This window comes from Hyperolius riggenbachi, chromosome 5 (assembly GCF_040937935.1).
Source record: "Hyperolius riggenbachi isolate aHypRig1 chromosome 5, aHypRig1.pri, whole genome shotgun sequence".
Classification (NCBI taxonomy): domain Eukaryota; kingdom Metazoa; phylum Chordata; class Amphibia; order Anura; family Hyperoliidae; genus Hyperolius; species Hyperolius riggenbachi.
In genome coordinates this window covers 391,950,967-391,969,766 of record NC_090650.1, presented here as the reverse complement: position 1 = coordinate 391,969,766, position 18,800 = coordinate 391,950,967, and the positions used below count along the sequence as shown (strand labels likewise).

The 18,800-nt window shown below is 45.9% G+C and overlaps 1 protein-coding gene across 12 annotated transcripts in view; it reads left to right on the top strand.

Moving 5' to 3' along the window:
• The window catches only part of UBR5 (ubiquitin protein ligase E3 component n-recognin 5), a 122,936-nt gene that overhangs the window by 60,500 nt on the left and 43,636 nt on the right, over positions 1 to 18,800 (top strand). For 6 of the 12 annotated variants that reach the window (XM_068237757.1, XM_068237752.1, XM_068237753.1 and 3 more), the window contains 12 exons: positions 1,385 to 1,539; positions 1,628 to 1,825; positions 3,276 to 3,492; positions 4,710 to 4,836; positions 8,394 to 8,542; positions 9,744 to 9,839; positions 12,028 to 12,151; positions 12,630 to 12,727; positions 12,839 to 12,981; positions 14,740 to 14,831; positions 15,079 to 15,225; positions 17,630 to 17,748. In XM_068237757.1, the coding sequence (XP_068093858.1) occupies positions 1,385 to 1,539; positions 1,628 to 1,825; positions 3,276 to 3,492; positions 4,710 to 4,836; positions 8,394 to 8,542; positions 9,744 to 9,839; positions 12,028 to 12,151; positions 12,630 to 12,727; positions 12,839 to 12,981; positions 14,740 to 14,831; positions 15,079 to 15,225; positions 17,630 to 17,748 (1,665 nt within the window). The remainder of the gene's footprint in view (positions 1 to 1,384; positions 1,540 to 1,627; positions 1,826 to 3,275; positions 3,493 to 4,709; positions 4,837 to 8,393; positions 8,543 to 9,743; positions 9,840 to 12,027; positions 12,152 to 12,629; positions 12,728 to 12,838; positions 12,982 to 14,739; positions 14,832 to 15,078; positions 15,226 to 17,629; positions 17,749 to 18,800) is intronic. The other 6 variants (XM_068237756.1, XM_068237754.1, XM_068237751.1 and 3 more) reach the window with 3 other exon arrangements.

Genomic DNA, 18,800 nt, shown 5'->3' with positions numbered 1-18,800 from the left:
TCCTCTTTAAGTGCATTTCTGCCAGAGTAAAATGAGCCATAAATTACTTTTCTCCTATGTTGCTGTCACTTACAGTAGGTAGTAGAAATCTGGCAGAACCGATAGGTTTTGGACTAGCCCATCTCCTCATGGGGTGTTCACAGGTATTTATTTATTTTTAAAATGCACTTAGTGAATGGCAATTGCTCCGTCCAACTGCCAAAAAAATATACAGTGAGTAGGGAGGCTGGCCAGCATCTTTGTTTAAATCCATTTCAGGGGGTGTCTTTTTAAAGAATAAAGGCCATTCTGAGAATCCCCTATGGAAAGATGGACTAGCTCAAAACCTGTCAAATTTCTACTGCTTACTGTAAGTGACAGCGACAAAGGAAAGAAGTAATTTATGGCTCATTTTACTCAGGAAGAAACGTACTTCTTATTTGTCTGTGTTTTTAAATGTTAAGACTTTCGTGACAGTTCCTCTTTAAGAATCCATCCCAGCCCTGCCTTGGTGCATTAGCACAACTATACAGAAACTGTGAGAGCTTGACCACACCTACACAGTAGCACATAGCGGCTGCAGAATGAGCGTCTTTAGTTCACTGTGCATGTGGGCACAAGCTCTTGTTGGACATGTTCAGAGCGCTGTACACGGCAACGGAGGTGCAGAGTTAGAGCTGGAAAGTCTCTGAACTATCTAAAGGCTTTACTCTAGCTAGGTAGCTGTTTAAAGTGGACCTGAGCTCTTGTACAGGACATAAGTAAAAAATAAAGATATGCACCCTGTATGTATTTAGAGAGTTTAGCTTATGTAATTCCTCCTCATCTGTGACTAATCACAACTGTAATCTGATCTATCATCTGTCAGCCTTGGCAGAGTAGCTGATATGTAAACAGAATAACCCTATGACTGCTTCCATGGAAGAAGGATGTAGACACACTGCAGATTTATTTCAGCTGTAACAAATATATATATTTTTCTTTAGAAGTTATTATGCTGTTGCTTATCTTTTAGAGCATAGAGAAAGTTCCGAGTTCAGGTCCGCTTTTAATTTGTTTTCCCATCACGTGTGATTACTATTGACTGCTAGCAAGAGCCTAAGGTGGCTGGACAGTGTAATGGTTAAGGGATCTGCCTCTGACACAGGAGACCTGGGTTCCAATCTCTGCTCTTTCTGTTCAGTAAGCCAGCACCTACTGTATTCAGTAAGGAGTCCTAGGGCTAGAATCCCTAACACTGCTACTGCCTATAGAGCGCAACCTAGTGGCTGCAGCTCAAGCGCTTTGAGTCCACCAGGAGAAAAGTGTGATATAAATGTTATTGCCTTGAGTCTTGTCTATGGTGAGTGGAGAGCAAATGCAAGTGTAGTCCTAGCCTCATACCCTTTTCCTTGTATTCTATCAGGCGTTCATGCTGTGCTGAAGACTGGAACCTGGGTGCGCTACTGTATTTTTGACTTGGCAACAGGAAAGGCTGAACAGGAGAATAATTTTCCCACCAGCAGCATTGCCTTCCTTGGTCAGAATGAGAGGAACGTGGCCATCTTCACAGCTGGACAGGTCTGTATAGATAGGTTCCCCTTTTGTTTTACCCTGATATTGGCCAGTTTCAGCAGAAGTTGGAATAATGTAATGTGTCCTGTTCTAGGAATCTCCCATTATCCTAAGAGACGGGAATGGTACGATTTATCCTATGGCTAAAGACTGTATGGGCGGAATAAGAGACCCTGATTGGCTGGACCTTCCTCCAATCAGCAGTCTTGGAATGGGAGTTCACTCCTTGGCAAATCTACCAGCAAATTCAACAATCAAGAAGAAGGCTGCCATTATTATCATGGCTGTTGAGGTATGGTTACATTTGAGATTTTGCCATACACGGTATTTGCTTCCTTTGTATGATTTCTCTAGTAATTGGTTACAACGCTCAGAGCTCAAATCCAAGCAGCCATTTATAAAGGCAACAGAAGAATCCTAAACCTCATTCCTTATTGTTCGTGGGGAAACATGGTGGACCTAAATACAAACAAAAGAAAAGTGTGCGTGCTCAGCCCGGGTATCACCTGACTTGTATACTGGCTGCCTAATGTCCATTAACTAATGGCACAACTAATGACTATTGCATAAGCCTGCCAGAATGTGCAGAGTCCAAACCAACTCACCACTATGCCCTGCAGGAGCTGGCCCACACAAAACTCCCTGCATCTCAACAGGGGTGATGTATGTAGGCCTTCCATGCCCCCAAGAAATGAGGGGGAGGGGGGAGAAGAGGGGGCGCTGACAGCACCCCAAGCACTGCCACCACTCAGCGCAGCTACTGCAACCCAGAGGGGAGGGGCAGAAAACAGCAGACAGCCCACCGCAAGGCCTAGCCACCCTCCAATGGGGATAGTCTATGTTGCCCCCTCCCCAAAAGGAAAGATCCCTATCTTGTAGTAAATTGCAACCAGCTGCAGGAGTATGCAAGATGCAAAACCTGGGAATATCCTCTCCAAATAATAGGGGAGGGGGGTGCAGGCAGCCAACGAAGCAACACATACACTATTCTGAACTGCATACAAAAGAAAGGTGTGTCTACAAACACTGTGTCCAGCTGTGATATCGGTGAGAAAAAGTATACTCTGTCTGTCATTGTTGGTCAAAGCATTAGCATGGTAAAAAGCCTTGCCACTTGGGGTTAGAACAGGCATGGGCAAACTTGGCCCTCCAGCTGTTGAGTAACTACAAGTCCCACAATGCATTGCAGGAGTCTGACAGCCACAGTCATGACTCATAAAGGCAAATGCATTGTGGGATTTGTAGTTTCTTAACTACTGGAGGCCCAAGTTTGCCCATGCCTGGGATGGACACTGAAGAAAGCACAGTTCTTATGTTATTACCCCTCCCCCCACCATATGCCACACACCCGAAGCCTGTTTCCTCTGTGTCTATAGGGATTGGTTATTACCGCCTCTGTCATGCCCAAAGGCTCTACTGGTCCTCCTTTTTTTAAATGTAGCATAATGCATGCTTTAAAGGGACGCCGAAGCGGGAAAAAACTTATGATATATTGAACTGTATGTGTAGTATGGATAATTAATAGAACATCAGTAGCAAAGAAAACAGCCTTTTTTTAAATTTTCAGTTATATAGCTTTTTTTTTTTTTTTAAATATGAGATGGCGTTTATAACAAGGGAGGTTTGAAACCATTGTGCGTGTAATTAGCAGACCATTTTTTGCGATGTCCAGTTTTGCTGAGCCGTTCTCCAGTGTTTGAACTGGTGCTGGTTCTCACGTGTGCGTGTTTTGTGTTTTTCAGAAGCAAACCCTGATGCAGCATATCCTGCGGTGTGATTATGAGGCCTGCAGGCAGTATCTGATAAATCTGGAGCAAGGAGTGGTTTTGGATCAGAACACACAGATGCTGCAGACCTTCCTCAGCCACCGGTGTGATGGCAACCGCAACATCCTACACGCCTGCGTGTCCGTCTGCTTCCCAACCAGCAACAAGGAGACCAAGGAGGAGGAGGGTAGGGGTAAACACACAAGCTTTTTTTTCCCATATATAGACAGTTTTTTTCATTTGGCACATTTTTGTGATGTGACTGGTTTGCTTTACTAATACACATTGGCGGCCATTTCAAAAGTCGGCAAGGTTTGCGTTTTGATTGCATTAGACTCTGAATATGGGTGCAGAAAACGGTGAGACTTCAGTTGAGGCACCCCTGCTTGATTTGCTGTAGATCAGGCCTGGGAAACTGGCCCCTATGTGTCCTGAATCCAGCCTTCTGATTGAGGGCTGGACTCCTCTCCTGTCCTCCCTCCCTGAAAATGTTTATACTGTGCGTAATTAGAAGCTTAACTCACCCAATTGCATGTTCCAGCGGTGATCTCCATGGCGACGGTAGAATCATGTGACGCTGGTACGTAATGACGGGTCTCCTACTGTCATGATGTACCAGCGTGTCACATGACTCCACCACTGCCATGGAGATTGCTGATGGAAAGTGCGATTAGGTTAGTTAAAGCCTATTTCTACACGCGTTTACAACTCTGCGGGGAGGGAGAGAGTAATGTGGGCCAGAAAAGTTTGCCCACCCATGCTTGAGTTCTTCACTAGCCTCTACCCTATGTAGTATAGTTGAAGCGCATTAGGATAGGAATATAGCCACTGCTTTGTGTGCTAAAGTTGAATCTTTGCAAAACAGTTTAAAGGAATACTGTAGGGGGTCGGGGGAAAAATAGTTGAACTTACCAGGGGCCTCTAATGGTCCCTGCAGATGTCCTGTGCCCGCACAGCCACTCACCAATGCTCCGGCCCCGCCTCCAGTTCATTTCTGGAGTTTCCAACTTTGAAGTCGTAGAAACACTGCCTGCGCGGCTGTGTCCTCGCTCCCACTGATGTCTCCAGGAGTGTATTGCGCAGGCCCAGTATGGTCTGCGCCTGCACAGTAAGCTCCTGAAATTCCAGAAGTGAACTGGAGGTGGGGACCGGAGTATTGGCGAGTGGCTGCGCGGGCACAGGATGTCTGCAGGGGATCATTAGAAGCCCTGGGTAAAGTTAAACTCTTTTTTTTTTATATTACTCTGTGGTGGTGTGGGGCTGTGAAGAATACAAGTGATGAGTATTCTGTAGTGGGTGGTGTGGGGGCAGCGGGGCTGTGAAGAATACAAGTGATGAGTATTCTGTAGTGGATGGTGTGGGGGCAGCAGGGCTGTGAAGAATACAAGTGATGATTATTCTTTGTTTCAGAAGCAGAGCGCTCTGAGAGGAACACGTTCGCAGAGAGATTATCTGCTGTGGAAGCTATTGCCAACGCCATCTCTGTTGTGTCCAGCAATGGTCCTGGGAATCGTGCTGGATCCTCCAGCAGCCGAAGGTATTTATATTAAAGAAAAAAAGTGTAACTTGTCACACGCCCTCTAGTGGTCGGACCGCACAATGCCTTCCGATTGGTTTCAGCACACAGATTACTCAATCTCATGGACGCAATCGGTGCGCGGAAATCGCTGGCATTCGGCTGCAGACAGACCAGAAGGAGGAATACGAACTATAAAACACAAAATACTAGGCTGCCACCATCTTTTTCTAATGGGAAGAGAAGCCCAATCTGCCTCATACTAAAGAACACATCCTGTTCTGACTAATAATAATTCTCGGTAGCAAATCTTCAGAAGGCTAGGATTCTTTCTGTGTGTGGCTGAATAGTAGGTATAGCTGAAAGAGAAATTACTTTTAGAAGACTTTTATTTTTAAATGCAATATAAATATATACAGAAAATCATTAAAATCAACTATAGAGACAATAGTAGCGCAGTATAAAAATAAAAGTAAGGGAAGAAATAAAAGGATACTTGGGTAGTGAAAATGTCCTTCTGGGTATGCACGTTAAGTTCTTTTGTTTCCAGAGCAAAGTTCAAACAAATGGCCGCTGCTCAGTCCTCAGAGCAACAGCATGCCTTTGTGATGATGGAATTTGGAGGACTTGGGAGGAGTTCCTGTCGAGTTCTTTTGAATGACTTACATTTTTGGGTGGGGTCTCAGGTTCAGCCCAGGGGCTGGACAGGGGCAGTTGCCCTTCTGGGTGGGACATTTTCCATCCACCCAATATGACATATTTCATAACCAGGGGCGTAGCAATAGGGGTTGCAGAGGTTGCGACCGCATCAGGGCCCTTAGGCCAGAGGGGCCCCAAAAGGCCCACCTTCAACTACAGTATTAGCTCACTATTGGTCCTGTGCTCATAATAATCACTTCTATAGATAATTTGAATAGTGGTGATCATTAACAAACTGCTCCCCATCCCCTTCTTACACTTCTGACACTGTAGTTGCCATCGGCAGGTTTTGGTGCGCCGTATCAATTGTTATGTATAGAGTGCTTGGGGGGCCCCATTGTAAAACTTGCATCGGGGCCCATAGCTCCTTAGCTACGCCACTGTTCATAACTCAGCTTACACGTCCCGCACACACAACCACAGATTCATATTCCTCAGAACTTGACAATTAGGACATCGAACTTGATTAGGGTAACATGTTCTGGCTTGAGGCAGCTGCATACCTCGGTGATTGGGTATGTCAGTAGCCCCGATTTAATATTAAAATATTCACCAGATCCGGACCAGCAGAAAGATATATATATATATATAACTTTCATACCTCTCATATAAACGGTATTCCTTAAACAGGCTAAAATCATATACTACATTTATGTTTAACCACCTGAGCGTTACGGACGAGCTCAGCTCGTCCATAACCGCCGCGGTGGATTGCTCAGCCCCTGGTGGGCCGATTTGCATAAACACGCAGCTAGCACTTTGATAGCTGCGTGTTTTACCCGCTCGCTGCTACCTGCCGTGAAAGAGGCCCCCCCCCCCACAGACCCCTTTCGCAGCCTGGCCAATCACCACCAGGCTGCGCTATGGGGTGGGTCGGGACTCCCCATGACGTCAATGACGTAATTCCGATCGTCGCCATGCGACGGGGGAAGCCCATACAGGAAATCCCGTTCAGAACGGGATTTCCTGTCGGGTATGATTGGCGGCGATCGGAGGGGTGGGAGGGATGCCGCAGGGAGGGGGGAATCATGTAGCTAGCGATAGGCTAGCTACGTGATTAAAGAAAAAAAAAATAGGTAAAAAAAAAACACCCGCAGCCGTGCGCCACGAAAAAATAAATTGCCAGGGTGGTTAAAGGCCCATACACACGTCGGATTTTTGCGAACCACGTATGGGCCTTTATGCTGATGGGATGGCTCCACTGTCTGGAGCTCTGCTGTGTGGAAAGCTTGCTTTTGCTGGAATCACCAAATGGTATCTTGTCAGCTCAGCAATTCACACCTGGATGTGATTGGTTCCTTGAAGAAACTTTTTGACCAAGTTAATTAAACAAACATTGGGACAGTCAGAGACAAAAGGGGACTTCATGAAAAGAGCTCCATCAGCTACAAAGAAAAACAGACCCCCAGGCTTGACTGCAAGGACCTACACATCAAATTATGATCTGGCACGTCCACGACAGTCGGTGAAGAAAACTGATTGCGATGGTGTTTTCTTTTCTCACGGCTCTTCCGTGACATAACTGACATGTCTGTTATGATTTTTACTAATTGGCTTATGCAGAAGCAGACATAGGGAAGTGGTGAGATTAGCAGGCTGCAGTCACATAACTGCTGTGTATGTATACAGGCTGCTCATTAACCACTTTATACTAAGTCTCTGGCCTCTTACGGACCAGGCACTTTTCCTCCCTCCTAAACAGGGCGTAGATTTCAATAACTTCCTTCCGCAAGAGTGTAAAGGAGAGTGTTTATAACTAAATGAAAGCCATCAGACCTGTTGCATATATTGAAAATGTATACTGTAAGAATAGAAACTCCGCCACCCAAATTACATGGCTACGTTCCACTGTTTAATTATTGTGCATTGTCTCAGACTATAAATGATGTGTTGACTTAAAGGAGTCATCAGAGCAAATCTAGTAAAATGAGTGGTACTTACCGGGGGCTTCCTCCAGCCCCAAGCTCCCAGGACCTTCCTCGACCCGGTCCCCGGCGATGACGTCAGAGCGACCTGGAGGTCGCTCTGTACTGAGCTTGCGCGATCGGCGCTATCAATCACCACCACGTGGGCCGGAGCGGACTGCGCAGACGCAGTAGTTCTGCGTCTGCGCAGTCCGCTCCGACCCACGTGGCGGTGATTGACAGCGCCGATGGCGCAGTACAGAGCGACCTCCAGGTCGCTCTGACTTCATCGCCGGGGACCGGGTCGGAGCTCCGGCGAACGGCTGCGGGCAGAGCTGCGGCGAGGGAGGTCCTGGGAGCTTGGGACTGGAGGAAGCCCCCGGTAAGTACAACTCCTTTTACTAGATTTGACCTGATGACTCCTTTAAGTACAAATTGACTGTTCTCTTCAGTTTTCTCATCTTGATTGAACAGAAAATGTTCAGGTCCTCTTTCCTGTTTGTATGGTGATCTAGGAGGTCCAACTTGCTTTACTTTTTTCATATGCGTTTTGGAGGTCGGAGAGCTTACTGAGCTTTATCATTGTAAAGGCAAAACCCTTTTGAACGGAGATTCCAATGTAAAATTGTAATCTGTAGCCAAGTTACAAATATGTGGCAAATCGATTTGTTCCCACAAATCACTTTGATAAAGTTTTCTGCTATCCAATTGTTTTATTGAATAATTATTTTGGAAATTGTGGAATCTAAATCAATCGCACAAATCCCCCAGATCACAAGAGAATGTGAACTCCTCTGATTTGACATGTATGGATAAGCAGAAGGTAAGAGGTCTGCTTTTAGATGGTCCAGTAAACCTCATGTATTATATGAAGCTGATGACTTGGGAAGTGGAGTGAGCGGATTTTGTGGTGTGCTGTAGATGTTCTGCGATGACCGCCATGCTGAGTTTTCTTTGTGTTTGCTCTTTTGCCAGCTTGAGGCTGCGTGAGATGATGCGGCGCTCTCTGCGGGCTGCAGGACTCGGGAGACACGAAGCTGGGGCTTCAAGTGATCACCAAGACCCTGTGTCCCCTCCTATAGCTCCACCCAGCTGGGTACCAGACCCGCCTCCCATGGATCCGGGTGAGTAAGACCTGAGAATGAGCTGAGACCAGTGGGTGTTACAAATTGTTCATGATGAAATGTTAGCTGTTGCTATGGGAGACTCAAGTGTTCTCTGCCTCATTGCAGCAGGAATTTACCAGGTGGGCGGTAAATTAGAAGCCAGGTTGGCACATCTCTATCAGCGGACTAATTGATTATTGACCTGTGAGGAAGTGCTTGATTTGTTTCTCACTCTTCTCCCTCCCTCTTTATCCCCCACCCCACCTTTTAAAGTAAACCGGTAAGGAAAAAAATTCCCCCCATGGGGCACTTGCCTCAGGAGGAGGATACCTCTGGATTCTAAAGATACTTCCCCTGTCATCCTTTGCAGAACCTTTCCACCGCTGGGACCCCCAAAAAGCATCATCCTCGCACGTGCAAAACAAAAGTTTGCTTTCCTAAAACAGAAAGAATTTGCGATAATTCAGGTTGGAGTGAGCTTGAGATGTCTCCCAGAGCAACACTGCTAAATATATGCAAATTAACCATTGTTACCCTTAGAAGCTAAACACTCCTCCAGAACCGCTGGAATGCAATGATGTCAGCTTGTAATTAGTTCAGAGCCATAATAATCCAACATGCATACAGACTGTTCCGGATTAGTTGATCCTCATCAGTGCATGGCATGGATTAATTTGGCTCTATGGAGTAGGACTTGAAAAACCCAGAGGTACACACTAACCAGCAAGCTCATGGTGAACCAGAACTCAGTGGAGCGTGCGCTCCATCCCGCTCAGGCTCTGGTGAAAATGGCAGAGCACCATCGGGTCTGTGCTACGGCGCAAGCTGCTCCCGCCTGCGCAGTGGTGCAGATCTAATTCAGCCTGGCTTTTTCCAAAGAAACCTGAGCGAGACAGAGCTTACTGCACCTGTGCCTTTTTCGGGGGTCCCAGCGCTTGAACGGAGGAATGTAGGACAGGGAAGCCTCTTTTGGATCCAGAGTCACTTTTTTTTCCTTACAGGTACACTTTAACAGGGTAATGAGTGGTACATTGGAGCTTCCAGGAACTCTTTGTATGTTTTTATGCATATTTATTTACTGTGATGCTTAAAAATTCAATGTTGTGGCCTTTTCTGTTGTCTTGAGAATCATATGTGATTGTACTTGTGGGGGATGCACCCAAGTTTGCTAATGATTGATGCGTATTGGTAAACATCATGCTGTTCTCTTTTTTGAAAGATGGTGATATAGATTTTATCCTGGCCCCCGCAGTAGGATCCCTTACCACAGCATCCACTGGCACAGGTCAAGGGGCTAGTACATCAACCATACCAGGTGAAACTGCTTTTACTTTTCCTATAAACCTTTAATTATTGGGATAATGCAGTCTAGCTTAGTGTACAGAGTTGCTGCAGTGCTATATGTAAATGCTGAGCTTGGTGTACGGAGTTGTTGCAGTGCTATATGTAAATGCTGAGCTTGGTGTACAGAGTTGCTGCAGTGCTATATGTAAATGCTGAGCTTGGTGTACGGAGTTGCTGTAGTGCTATATGTAAATGCTGAGCTTGGTGTACAGAGTTGCTGTAGTGCTATATGTAAATGCTGAGCTTGGTGTACAGAGTTGCTGTAGTGCTGTGCATAAATGCTGAGCTTGGTGTACAGAGTTGCTGTAGTGCTGTGCATAAATGCTGAGCTTGGTGTACAGAGTTGCTGCAGTGCTATATGTAAATGCTAAGCTTGGTGTACAGAGTTGCTGTAGTGCTGTGCATAAATGCTGAGCTTGGTGTACAGAGTTGCTGTAGTGCTGTGCATAAATGCTGAGCTTGGTGTTCAGAGTTGCTGTAGTGCTATATGTAAATGCTGATCTTGGTGTACAGAGTTGCTGTAGTGCTATATGTAAATGCTGATCTTGGTGTACAGAGTTGCTGCAGTGCTATATGTAAATGCTGAGCTTGGTGTACAGCGTTGCTGTAGTGCTATATGTAAATGCTGAGCTTGGTGTACAGAGTTGCTGTAGTGCTGTGCATAAATGCTGAGCTTGGTGTACAGAGTTGCTGTAGTGCTGTGCATAAATGCGGAGCTTGGTGTACAGAGTTGCTGTAGTGCTATATGCAAATGCTGAGCTTGGTGTACAGAGTTGCTGCAGTGCTATATGTAAATGCTGAGCTTGGTGTACAGAGTTGCTGTAGTGCTGTGCATAAATGCTGAGCTTGGTGTACAGAGTTGCTGTAGTGCTATATGTAAATGCTGAGCTTGGTGTACAGAGTTGCTGTAGTGCTGTGCATAAATGCTGAGCTTGGTGTACAGAGTTGCTGTAGTGCTGTGCATAAATGCTGAGCTTGGTGTACAGAGTTGCTGTAGTGCTATATGTAAATGCTGAGCTTGGTGTACAGAGTTGCTGCAGTGCTATATGTAAATGCTGAGCTTGGTGTACAGAGTTGCTGTAGTGCTATATGTAAATGCTGAGCTTGGTGTAGAGTTGCTGTAGTGCTGTGCATAAATGCTGAGCTTGGTGTACAGAGTTGCTGTAGTGCTATATGTAAATGCTGAGCTTGGTGTACAGAGTTGCTGTAGTGCTGTGCATAAATGCTGAGCTTGGTGTACAGAGTTGCTGTAGTGCTATATGTAAATGCTGATCTTGGTGTACAGAGTTGCTGCAGTGCTATATGTAAATGCTGAGCTTGGTGTACAGAGTTGCTGTAGTGCTATATGTAAATGCTGAGCTTGGTGTACAGAGTTGCTGTAGTGCTATATGTAAATGCTGAGCTTGGTGTACAGAGTTGCTGCAGTGCTATATGTAAATGCTGAGCTTGGTGTACAGAGTTGCTGTAGTGCTATATGTAAATGCTGAGCTTGGTGTACAGAGTTGCTGTAGTGCTATATGTAAATGCTGAGCTTGGTGTACAGAGTTGCTGTAGTGCTGTGCATACATGCTGAGCTTGGTGTACAGAGTTGCTGTAGTGCTATATGTAAATGCTGAGCTTGGTGTACAGAGTTGCTGTAGTGCTGTGCATAAATGCTGAGCTTGGTGTACAGAGTTGCTGTAGTGCTGTGCATAAATGCTGAGCTTGGTGTACAGAGTTGCTGTAGTGCTATATGTAAATGCTGAGCTTGGTGTACAGAGTTGCTGTAGTGCTGTGCATAAATGCTGAGCTTGGTGTACAGAGTTGCTGTAGTGCTATATGTAAATGCTGAGCTTGGTGTACAGAGTTGCTGTAGTGCTGTGCATAAATGCTGAGCTTGGTGTACAGAGTTGCTGTAGTGCTATATGTAAATGCTGAGCTTGGTGTACAGAGTTGCTGTAGTGCTGTGCATAAATGCTGAGCTTGGTGTACAGAGTTGCTGCAGTGCTATATGTAAATGCTGAGCTTGGTGTGCAGAGTTGCTGTAGTGCTATATGTAAATGCTGAGCTTGGTGTGCAGAGTTGCTGTAGTTCTATATGTAAAGACTGTAGTGTATTGATCTGCTGTAATTGTATATTCTGCTGGCGCATGTTTACATGCTTTGTTAATCCTCTTGTAGGCCCTTCATCTGAGCCGTCTGTAGTGGAGTCCAAGGATCGTAAGGCCAATGCTCACTTCATCTTGAAGCTGCTGTGTGATAGTATAGTCCTGCAGCCGTATCTCCGAGACCTCCTGTCTGCCAAGTACGTCCCAGACTCTGCCTCTATACATTGCTCGCTGGTTGCATTTTTTTTCTTTTGATATTCTAGTTAATCACCACTAGGCAAGTTCATGGTCTTGTCCTGAGTGAGAAAATTAACTTGAGGTTTAAATCGTGATAAAATAGGGATGACCCCTAAACTGTTGTAAGTCTGAAGTTTTCCTGTATAACGTCCTTCAGATGGGAACATGCCTCTGTGTCCCATTTGTGACAGGAAGAACTGCCCAGGGTGCACTTTAAATAAGTTACCTGCAGTAACTGGCACAATGGTTGGTTCAGCCTAGATTTTTATTTTTTTTAAATAATTTAAACTTTATTACTTCTTTACTTTTCTCTAGTAACAAATCTAAGAAATGTATGTGAGTCCTGGTGCTGCACATCTATATGCAGTGTCACCAGGAGGTGAATAGGGTTGGTGAGTTCTGGTGATGGCCGCTGACATCTGTCATTGTTCTTTCTAGGGATGCCCGAGGTATGACCCCTTTCATGTCAGCTGTTAGCGGGAGAGCTTACCCAGCAGCCATTACCATCCTGGAAACTGCTCAGAAAATTGCCAAGGGTAAGTAGAATTATTGTGGATTCCCTATTTCCGGTGGTGCTGCCTGAATGAAATGAGTGGAGGATCTAGGGCTGTTAGAAAATGTCTGAAATGTCATTTCTTTCTTTGTAGCGGAGACAAATGAGAAAGAGGAGGATGTGTTCAAGGCAATGATCTGTCCACCCGGCACAAACGCAGATGACTCTCCCCTGTATGTCCTGTGCTGCAACGACACCTGCAGCTTCACATGGACGGGAGCCGAGCACATTAACCAGGTAAGGAGACACTGCTTTTAACCTCTTGACGACCAGCTAACGCCGGTTGGCGTAAACTGGTCGTCTGCGGGTTACCATGGAAACGGCCGCTCGATCGAGCGGCCTTTCCATGTCAGTTCACGGAGGGTGTCTCCGTGAACAGCCGGAGAGCCGCCGATAGCGGCTCGCCGGCAAAATGTAAACAGGCGGGGAAGAAATCCCTGCTGTTTACATGATACGGCGCTGCTGCGCAGCAGCGCCGTAAGTCAGATCGGCGATCCCCGGCCTCTGATTGGCCGGGGATCGCCGGCATATGATAGGCTGAAGCCTATCCCACAATGGCCCAGGAAGGGAGAGGGAGTGCACAAAACGCTGCGGAGGGGGGCTTTGAGGAGCCCCCCCCCGCTACCCACTAGTGGCCGGCGGCGATCAGACCCCCCCCAGCAGGACATCCCCCTAGTGGGGAAAAAAGGGGGGTAGTCTGATCGCCCTGCTGCACTGCTGATCGGTGCTGCGGGCTGTAGAGCCCACGCAGCACCGATCAGTGAAAATTCCCCTGGTCGGCAAGTGGTTAAATGAGTTATCAGGCATTTTAAAAGAAAATAAGTGCTACTCATCCAGGGCTTCCTGCAGCCCCAAGCTCCCAGCATGTTCCTCACTACAGCTCCACCGTCAGCCACCGCTACCTCCCGCTCCCCGGCGATGTCAGACCAGAGCGTACTGCGCAGGCACAGTAGTTCTGCCCCTGCGCAGTACGCTCCGGTCCATGTGGCGGTCATTGACAGTGCTGCTCGCGCAGACGCAGTACAGGCCAACCAGGAGGTCAGCCTGACATCATCGCCGGGGATCGGGAGGCAGCGACAGGTGACTGTGGAGCTGTGGCGAGGGACATGCTGAGAGCTCGGGGCTGTAGGAAGCCCTGGGTAAGTAGCACTTATTTTCTTTTCAAATGCCTTGATAACTCCTTTAAGTATGATTGGTCCACATTTTTCACATCCTTGAGGCAGGGGTCACACTTGATGGAACAGTGCGTGATTTCCCCGCATGCAGATGTGACAGTCAATGTTCCTCAATGGGCTGGTTCACATTTAGTTTGGTTCCTGCATGTGGGAAAAACCTTGCTGCTTGCAGCATATCTCACACTGGGGGATTCATATATTACCCACTAGTGATGTGATCGAAATTTAATTAGCGCTACTCCTGACGGGGGGATGCTTTAACTTACCGATGCCACCGCCTATAGCCAATGTGGTCCACATAACTCCACTACTTCCTCCCTCAAACCCGGAAGGAGGAAGTAGTGGTGTTACGTGTACTGCGACTTGAACACTTCGGCTATAGGCAGCAGCATAGGCAAGATACACCCCCCTTTGCCACAGGCAGCTCTATCTAATGTACAATTTTATTATGAGTAGCTACGTACTCATAGCTAACATTACTATTGCCCACCGTCATCTGACATGCCTGAAAAGCAACTAATATATTTCAGTTCTGACAAAATCTTGTCAGAACTGGAAGGAATTATTGTTGTAAGAAGAAAATGGTGATCTTCTGAGAGGAACTGATGGTGATGTAAGTATGTCATTTGCAGCTACTTCATATGTTTATTTTAAATAATTTTACTCTGTTCAGGTTCCCTTTAAAGGGAAGTAGGACAGCATTTATGTCTCTCACCTCGGCTTCCTCTTTAGTATGTTTAAATGCAATTACGCTAACACGTAAAGGGTATATCTTCCTTAGACTGCCATGATGTACCGCTCTGTTTGTGTCTTCTCTCAGGACATATTTGAGTGCAGAACATGCGGCCTGTTGGAGAGTCTCTGTTGCTGCACTGAGTGTGCGAGGGTCTGTCACAAGGGACACGACTGCAAGTAAGTTCTTGTACATTGGGTTCTCTCTTTCTCTCTCTGTGACCATATGTACAATATGTTCTTTTGCACGCCAGATGCGTTTCAGTCACTGCTTCTTTTAGCTGTTTCAGAGCCATGTTCATAGCATCGCATATTCTGTCTCTCCATCTTAACCTCTGTTGTCCTCCATTTGCCCTCAATTTTTCTAAAGCTCTCTCTCCCTGCTATCTTAATGTAATAAACATCAACTTGGTTTTGTCTGTTTTAGGTTAAAGCGTACATCGCCCACAGCCTATTGTGATTGCTGGGAGAAATGTAAATGCAAAACATTGATTGCAGGACAAAAGTCTGCCCGGCTGGATCTATTGTACCGGCTCCTGACCATTACTAATCTAGTAACCATGCCAAACAGCAGGTAATTTCATACATTCTTCATTCTGTACACACATGCGTCAGCTGCCTTTCATTGGTTTCATTGTTCTTTTACTATATAGGATTATTAACTTAGTATGCAGCTTAGCTCAAAGCGTTAACTCTCCCAGAGCCAGTTATACGGGCTACAAGGCCACGGTCAGTCACAATATAGGTGTGTAACAGTAACCCCTCATTGAAATAAATAGAATACTTAGACCAGAATCTTTTTATGTAAAAATATATTCCTGTAGTATTATACATAGAATGTGCTAAAATTATATAGAACATGGTTATAATCAGCATTCAAATAAAAAAAAGATACACATTAGTAAAAGTATTGGTTGTCAAAATTTACATTAGCATAAATATATCAGTACATTACCAGCCCCTCTGATCCTCATGGTTTATTTTCTGGATTCAGCAGCCCACGCTCAATAGTTTCCACTTTTACACTATAAAACTGACTTGTTCCTCCCATAATTGCATCCTGTTTTCCTACTTTTTATATGCCCTACGGTTATCATATTTGCATTTGTGCATATATTATTATTCATTTAGAAATTACAAGTTCCCAAAAGTAGTTTATTTATTTTTGCTTTGAGCTGCCTTTGCATTTTATTCATAACTGGTTTTAACCTGCCTGGCGTTCTGATTCCCGCGGCCCTGTGGCCGCGGGAACGTTTTTTGCAATTTTTTTTTAAATATATAATGTAGCTAGCCTAGCGCTAGCTACATGATTCCCCCCTCCCTGCGGCACCCCTCCGATCCCCGCCGGCGCAATCACCCATCCGGAAATCCCGTTCTGAACGGGATTTCCAGGAGGGCTTCCCCCGTCGCCATGACGACGCACGTCGTGACGTCACAGGGAGACCCGATCCACCCCTCAGCGCTGCCTGGCACTGATTGGCCAGGCAGCGCACGGGGTCTCGGCTGGGGCGGGCCCTGCATCGCGGCGGGTAGCGGCGGGCGGCGGCGATCGGACACAACACGCAGCAAGCAAAGTGCTTGCTGCGTGTTTTAAAAAAAATTATTCAAATCGGCCCAGCGGGGCCTGAGCGGTGACCTCCGGCGTCTCTGGACAAGCCTAGCTCGTCCAGAACGCTAGGGAGGTTAATCATCTTGTATTGAAGGCAGACATGCTTTCAGTGTCTGTGTTCAGGAGAGTCTGCACAGTCAAAGAATGTGTCACATTCCTCACTTGATACAATTAAGTAAACACAAGATAACATTATCTCCACTTCGGATGCATCCAGCTTTCTCTGCACTGAACTTTCAAGCCCTGTGTTTAACTAACTGAATGCTGTTCTAGTATAAAACTAATTGAATGCTGTTCTAGTATAAAAAAAATGGTGGTAGTATATAATGTGCTTAATCACAATTACAGCAGCCTGATCATCATATCCAGAACCCTTTGAGAAAGGTAGTTCGAAACAGCGCTGTCAGGGTTTTTGGACTCTTGAGCTTGGTTCATTTGTATGCCATTTATTCATTATGTATGCTATCTACTCATCATATATGCTTTGTATGCACATATTGTGGTAGACTCATGTACTTAGTATACTTGTGATTCATTATACCTTTGTGAACCTGTTACATTTGCAATGTTTTTTGTATAATCCCAGTGTTTGTGGCCCTTGATGCTAATTGGCTACTGCAGCTATATATACAATTTTGCCTTGTGCTTTACTCTTTTGAAATATAAATTTTGATCAATTCCATACGTACGTGGTGTGCGGGTTATTTTACTTTTAATTCTATAGTATATAATGTGCTGTAAATAATAATTTAGAGCAAAGAAGAAATGCTGGGTTTCATTCCGCTTTAAGTCTTGTTCATCCCCAGATACTTTCAGTTTCTAGTAACAGACTGGCTACTTTCATTCTCCTATTTTCCCACACTCCTGATTCATACAGGAATTCACCTGATAAAGCCATTATTACCACACTGCCAGGGAAAAGCAGAACACGTTTTCACTATTTTCACACTGTCAAATCCATTATACAATATTCCAACAATGTTATGACCTCTTGAAAAAAAAAAAAGACAAATCATAAAGCAAAAATCATGAAAAATGCAGGTTGACTCTTATTATGTGGCGTTTAGTCTATCTTGCTCCTCATGAATTGAGTGCCCATGTCTGAAGCTCTGCACACGCTATTATTGTTGCCCAAAACATTAGGCTACATTCAGATGGGAGCTTGGGGTGTATGAGGGCTGTAGAGTTGTGCTCTGTGGAGAGGTGATGTTGAAGGCTACTAGTTATTGCTTTTAGCAAAAGAGTCAGATTTGTGTACTTTTACCTAACCTGACTTTGCCTTGTTTCCCTGTTTTGCTATCATAATGTAATGAGATTTAATTTTCTGGTACTATATTGCTAATGTTTGCTTTGTTGTCTTCTGGTTTAGAGGGGAGCACCTTCTTCTGTTCCTTGTGCAGACAGTAGCCAGGCAGACAGTTGAGCATTGCCAGTACAGACCTCCGCGAATCAGAGAAGACCGAAACCGCAAAGCAGCCAATCCAGAAGGTGGGTTACACTACCTAGGTTCAATGTAATGTTTTTCTACATCATTTTATGTACACTCCAACCCCTCAGCAGTCTAAAGTATGTTGACCCGGCCCTTGACTAAAAAAGTTTGGGGATCCCTGACCAAGAGCATTTTTTTCTTGAGCTTGAAGAGGGGCACATAATTAATCTTGTCACTGCCTGATAGCAAGTGGCCTATTTGGTGGAACAATTAAACCTAAACATGTACTTAAAGGGATACTGTAGGGGGGGTTGGGGGAAAATGAGCTGAACTTACCCGGGGCTTCTAATGGTCCCCCGCAGACATCCTGTGTTGGCGCAGCCACTCACCAATGCTCCGACCCCGCCTCCAGTTCACTTCTAGAATTTCTGACTTTGTAGTCAGAAAACCACTGCGCCTGCGTTGCCATGTCCTCACTCCCGCTGATGTCACCAGGAGTGTACTGCGCAGACACAGACCATACTGGGCCTGCGCTGTGCGCTCTTGATGACATCAGCGGGATCGAGGACACGGCAACGCAGGCGCAGTGGTTTTCAGACTTTAAAGTCTGAAATTCCAGAAGTGAACCGGAGGCGGGGCCGGAGCATCGGTGAGTGGCTGCGCCAACACAGGATGTCTGCGGGGGACCGTTAGAAGCCCCGGGTAAGTTCAACTCATTTTCCCCTGACCCCCCTACAGTATCCCTTTAAAGTGGGCCCGAAGTGATTTTGAAATTAAAAAAAAACAACAAAAAAACAGATACTTGGCTAAGGAGAGGGAGGTCTCTGGGTCCCAAAGAGCCTACCTGGTCCTCTACTGGTCCCCTCGTTCTAGCGTTGTCATCCCCATTAGCATTCTTCGACCGATGGGTCAAAGACTGCTCTCTTCCACCGCAAGTGGCTTCGGAAGCCTTTGTGAGCCCGAGTGGTTTGGATGAGACGGCTCTGTACTGCGCATGCACAAGCATGCTCCCGCGCATTCGCAGGATGGAGCCACCCGTCTTCAGGAGCACTCGGGCTTCCTAAGCCTACCGCAGCGGGAGAGTTCAATGGGGGAGACAGCGCTGTAACAA